This window comes from Caloenas nicobarica, chromosome Z, assembly GCF_036013445.1.
Source record: "Caloenas nicobarica isolate bCalNic1 chromosome Z, bCalNic1.hap1, whole genome shotgun sequence".
Classification (NCBI taxonomy): Eukaryota; Metazoa; Chordata; class Aves; order Columbiformes; family Columbidae; genus Caloenas; species Caloenas nicobarica.
The window spans coordinates 16,899,783-16,905,782 of NC_088284.1; the positions used below are offsets into that span (position 1 = coordinate 16,899,783).

The 6,000-nt window shown below is 42.2% G+C and overlaps 1 protein-coding gene across 1 annotated transcript in view; it reads left to right on the forward strand.

The window, feature by feature from the left end:
• CMYA5 (cardiomyopathy associated 5) overlaps nt 1–816 on the forward strand; it is a 46,815-nt gene extending 45,999 nt beyond the window's left edge. The window contains exon 13 of the mRNA XM_065656443.1: nt 186–816. Within this exon, the coding sequence (XP_065512515.1) occupies nt 186–438 (253 nt within the window). The 3' untranslated portion in view covers nt 439–816. The remainder of the gene's footprint in view (nt 1–185) is intronic.
• Nucleotides 817–6,000: the final 5,184 nt, after the last annotated feature.

The following is a 6,000-nucleotide window of genomic DNA, read 5'->3' on the forward strand; positions in this document are numbered from 1 at the left end:
CATGCCAGGCAGGGCTTTGAAGCGATGCCGCCTTCATTTCACTTATGTACTGAGCAAAATGCTGTTGCCACATGACACGCTACTGCATGCGGCCACCTGTTAATAGGTGGGAATTGAGCCCTAGCTTATTTCTGGTAAATTGCCATGAGGAAGCTCACTGTATTCTCGTTTCCATTTTCCCACAGCTTTCTTTACAGATTTCTCCACACTGGTGTGATGGGCGATGTCTGTGTGACAGAACAGCTGGCCAGGATTGGCATCCTCTTGGATTACAGTGCCGACAGACTGTTGTTCTTCAATGCAGAGAGAGGACTGGTGCTGTTCGCCATCCAGCATAAGTTCACTGATGCTGCTCACCCGGCCTTTGCCCTGGAGAAGGCTGGGATGCTCACCCTGCGCATGGGGATGGAGCTGCCAGAGTTTGTGAAACACAGCTAGTGCTCTGCTTCACACTAACAGGAAAACTGACAGCTACAGCGTCAGGGGACAGGGAGGGGAGGAGGGGTGGCAGGGAGGGATGTCTAGTCTTCACCGACGATGGCTACACACACAGCTCACCCCACATCATCAGTAATTGTAGCTAGTGCTCAGCCACGTAATCACCCTGAGCCTGAAGAGAAAAATTGACTCCTTCAGATGGAGCGTGCACCTAATGATATACACAGCAGTACTTTTGAGGGGATAAAGAAGTTTTGTTAGATATGAACATTAATAGGGGATAAATGTACTTTCCTTGTGAAAATAATCATAGTGCTAGCTGTCTTTTTAAAGTTGATGATGAGCTTGTGTATGAAATAAATGCATTTCTCACTGCAATACATGAAAGCCATCATTTCTTCCTTTGCCAGGGCACTCAAAGCCAGAATCCAAGATGAGGTGTTTGGAAAATGTACAAAAATTTCAACAACTGAAACATTCCGCAGGTTAATATATCTTGTGTTATTGGTTGCCAACTCTTTTCTTTAAATGCAAAAATTAAGAAAGCTTGGAAACCTAGAAATCTGCATGTTTGCAAAATAAGTGAATCCCAGACTAGTCTTCATATCAGTTCTGTAAAGTCTGAGGGTGCAACACCTACCTAATCTGCTCACAGCAGACTAGCAGACAGCTACCTGACTGTGTCAGAAAACATCTGTGCCTGTGCCTACTCATGAAACACATATATGAGGAAACTAGATAGTAATGGTAGAAGTCTTCGCCTGTGTATTTCATGCTCAGTTTGTTGTGTAAGTGGTTCTGATGATGAAGGGAATGTTGCCAGCCAGGACTGTAAAGAATAAGTCAAATTGCCAGTGACCTTCTTGTGGATCATCCTTTTTCCATCACTGCTTTTTACCTTTGCACTTACAGATTTGATGCTCCTTAATTTCAGGCTTGTGAACATTTTCCTGAGTCTGCCCTGCTCTCACCTGTTATTTACACTAGCACCAGCATCACAGCAGTGAGGTGCAGTATTTCAGGGCCATCAAAACAGGCAGGCTAAAACTGCCTGAAGTCAGTAGAGGAACAGGATGGCTATTTTCCCTGTTGGCTTTTTCAAACCATTTTTCTGAGCACTTCACACATCGGTGGTACAGCTGTCTTCTCGTCTGCCCCAAGGGCTGAACACTCGAATGTCAATGGTGCCGAATTCCAGTGAATGCTGGGGGGAAATTAATCTCCAGGCAGGCAGGCAATGCTTTTCGTGCTGTGCCTGCTCTGGAGATTTCTGCCGCAGGGGACTGCACTGTTGGACTCATTTCTGAGCTCAGCTGAAGAGCTGTACTCCCCTAAGCAAAGCAGATATGAAGAGCCTAACGGAGAGGGTTTGCCTGTGAAGAGAGGACTTAAACGAGTTACAGGCAAGCTTCTGATTTATCTTAGAGGAGGTGCTTGCCATTGCTGTTTTATTTCTGCTTTGACACCACCAAGGCATGTACTTGCTGCTTTAGCCTGCTGCATGCCTGGTGTCCCAGTGGAGCTGCACTCCACACTGTCACAGCAGGCTCAGGCAGGATGGTTGAGGTGAGATAAACAAGATCCTGTGACCATTTATTTTAAGCAAGAGCTCTTTTTGGCGTTTCAATTAAAGAGTGCCAGTTCTGAGTCCCTGCCAGGGAGCCTGGGGAATGAAAAAAGCAAGGCTGGCTCATGCAAGGGTTTTGTAGATATGTGCAGGATTTTGAGAAAAAGGTCCAGGATTAACTGGGAAAGAAAGACAGAGAGAGTATTGAGGGTAGTGTTACGATGAAAGCTGAGGAGGAGGAGGCAGAAGGCAGGCTGGAAACTCACACAGAGTGGACGGTGATAAACCAGGAGGCAAGTCAGTGCTGTTGGCAGGGTACATTCCCCAGGCTCGCAATGCCAGGGAGCTCATCAGAGCTTTGGCTGTCCCCAGAGCCTGATGTAGTGCTTTGAACTAAACCCGAAAAATCACAGCTTTGGGGCAATTTTACCTGTGTTCTCCTTGCCCTGGTCCCTGCAGTCCCAAGCATGGGATTACATCGTGGACACCAACATGATGTATTGCCAAGGTGACAGCCAGTGAGAAGGAGGGCAAAATTACATGAAATTATTTGGATGGCTTTTTCAGTGAAGGCAAGAACCAATTGCTGTGTCACAGGTACCTGCGTATTAATAAATAGCGGTTATAACATGAAAAGCCAAGGCTTCACTCTTGCTGTGCATTATTACTCAGATACTACTGTAATATTTGAGCTTGGCAAAACGTTTTTATTTGAGCCACCTCATTCTTAGAAATATTTGCTCCAGTTTGAAAAATGGTCTGACTGCTTTCTTACTAATTTTCGTGCAGGGTTCAGCTTTTAGATTGGGCAGTATCATAAAGTGCATTTACTGTTTATGTGAGAGCTGCATACATTCTTCGAAATTGAAAATGTCACTCAAATAATCTAAATAATACTGATTTGAATGTCTAAATCTGATCTGCATTAAACTATGCCAGATGAAGAAATGCCTAGAGAGAGTATCTTGTTTGGAGAAATGGAACAAAGTGCATACTGACTAAAAAACAACATGCAAGAATTAAGATTGAGCATTGGGAGGAAATCCATATTAGTGAGAAAAGCAGGTCCAGGAAGCCACAATGAAACTGCTAGGACTTATTATACATGGTGCAAACTGTCCCACCCTTGGAAAGCCTAGAAATACCTCTGCTGTGATCTTTTACTTGCCTGTTAGGCACAAAATGACACCAGTTTCAGGAATTCACTTTCCAGAAGGTAACTGTCCACAGATGCTCAAACGTACAGTGCAGCCCATAGGACCTTGCTTTCTGATGAATTGAGACTTTGAGGCTTGTCATATCTATTTTTTTGTTTGGCCATCGTAGTTCGTAACAATATACTAGAAGAGAAACGCAAAAAAGTCCCAGTCACTCCATTTTTTTTTTCTTTGCATGTGATGAATTTAGCATTTAAAAATACCTTAAAAATGGTGTGGCTTAATTTTCAGCAAGGGTTGTTAGTAACTAAGACTTTGTGCAAGTGCTGACAGCGTTTTGTGGTAAATGTACAATGTCTGATCATCATTCCATGCTTAGAATTGCATAGAAATACATTTTAAGAGTTACACAAAGAACTGCAAAAGAATTCACCAGTAATTTGGGGTTTATTTTCATCCCCAAAGTACAAAAGCTGATGCCTAACACTGTAAATACATTTCATTAAAAGGAACGATTTCTTTTCACTTCAGCAGGTTTTAGATTAGGCTCATAAACCCTTGTGCACTGGGATGAGAATACAGGCCTGGCTGTTAGAAGAGAAACATTAATTTCTACTGTCAAAATAGTGCTGAACTGGAATATTGCTAGTATCAGTAGTATTGATCCATGAACCTCACTTAGATCTTTCTGCTCCAGAGAGAGTTTGATGCTTCCATGCAGCATCAGGCAGAGGAACTTGGCAAACCACAGCACATGCATGCAGCCACAACTTTGCTCTTGCCCTAGCTCTTTTTAAAAGGGAAATGTCACTGAAATTTAACTGATTGTACTGGAAATGGTCTAGTGATACTTATGTTAGAAATAGATTAAAAATCTCCCCCTGCCCATTACTGTTATGGAGCTTAATTACATGTTATCACTAAACCTGTTGCAAAACATAGACCCAGTATGGCGCAGTACCAATAAACTGTTGCTAAATCCACAGTACTGTGATATTGTCTGTGATATACATGTGAAATATGATTTCTATTAGCACTGCAGAGTTTTGAATAGGTACGTAAAGATGCATTTATGAATAAAATGAAATTATGATCTTTTTGAATCAACCTCATTTCAGGATAATAAATAGCACCTCTGCCATTTGGAGGTATAATTGGATTTGAAAAATCACATTCTGTGGTGGAGTCATGGTTACATTACTGTCATTTTGTTGATGGATTTAGAAGTTTGGTATGCTCAGGTAGTCATGCAGCTAGCAAGGAAGTGAGAGCATCCCTTCCACTTCCAGCTACATGATGTGCAAGAGGGATTGAACTAGAAAAGTACCTTCATTTTTCATGTTGAATTCATCCAATTTTATATCGTAGTGGAAAGCAGCACTTGCTGACCAGAAACCACTCCACAGTGCAGTTCCTACAGGAGCACAACCTGGAAGGAAATGGAGCAGATGTCCATCCCAGACCTGCAATGATTTTGTCAACAGTTAAAAAATGCACCATTTCAAGTGCAGTTCCACTGTGGAAAATATCTGTGCAGAAATGACGGCTTCCTTTTCAGGACCTGTATTACAGAGACACTGTATTTCTAAATCATGCTCTTCCCAACCCTGAAAACACAGAGGTGCAAGCAGAGATGGAAGCCACCCATAGCTTGTCATACACTATGAATGCAGCATTCAGCGGAATTTCAACCTGCCAGACTGTTACTACGCTGCTGAGGAGGGATGGATGAAGAGCTGGACCCCAGCCACAGCAGGAGACAACTGGCTTCTATGAGCAGGCAAGAAGCCAGTGTGGCTTTTAAGGCTGGGACTGCCAAAAGGACACCTTTCTCTGAGCATCCCTTATATAGCTCAGCCTTCTGAGGTCATAAAATTCTCTCTCACACCAATTAATGAGCCTGGCTCTGAAGACACACCACATATGTAGTCCCACAACGCTTATTTTCATATTCTCTGTTAAAACTACATTTTGAGGTAAAATTAACAGAGATTAGTAACAAGTACAAATTAATCCTAAATACTTTGTAGTAAGAGAGGGAGCTTTACATGCTACTCTGACATATCCGTTGCTGTTGGTACCCTACACTGACTACCATTGTCATTCTCTTTATCCATGGAGGTGGTTTTTTGGCTGAAATATATTAATAAAATATTATGTGCAAGATATGCAACTAGTAGTGTAAATAACTATTAAATGACTGCTAGTGCTCAGGAAGTAATCCATATCAGTATTAACGTACCAAGTGAGGATTTTACTTTCAAAGCAAAGAATGCATGTTGAGATAAGTGAAGAGTTTTCTGTGGTTCAGTCCCAGCAGAACTACACAGGAGCACAAACTAATAGCCTGCCCAGGTACAGAAAGAGCATTACTCTCTAGAGTATAAAAGCAGAATTTGGAAGTTAAACAGGGGCATTTCTTGATGGTTAGATAGAAATTACTAACTAACTCACTAAACAAATAAATGAAAGCCCATTGTGTCACTGAGTCCCGAATTAAAAATTGCATTTTGTTTGCTCAAGACCATATACTTCTCTTATATGCTTCTCCAACAGGAATCGATGCTATGTTCTGTGATTGCAATGTGACAAGATTCAGCTTTACTGCATGGCACTGCAGTTATTGTTGCACACATTCAGTAAGTTCAGTGGACCCTGAATAGGCTGGTCTTGCCGATTATGTATGACTCATTTGGCAATTAAAGAGCAATAAATCACACAATTCCTTGAAGTGCGGAATCCCCAGGGCATCTACATATCCATGGTGGAAAAATGCCATCAGCTTTCTTCCAGTTATTCTTCCATGGCTGCTGGACCCTGGAAATCCCCATGGAAGGA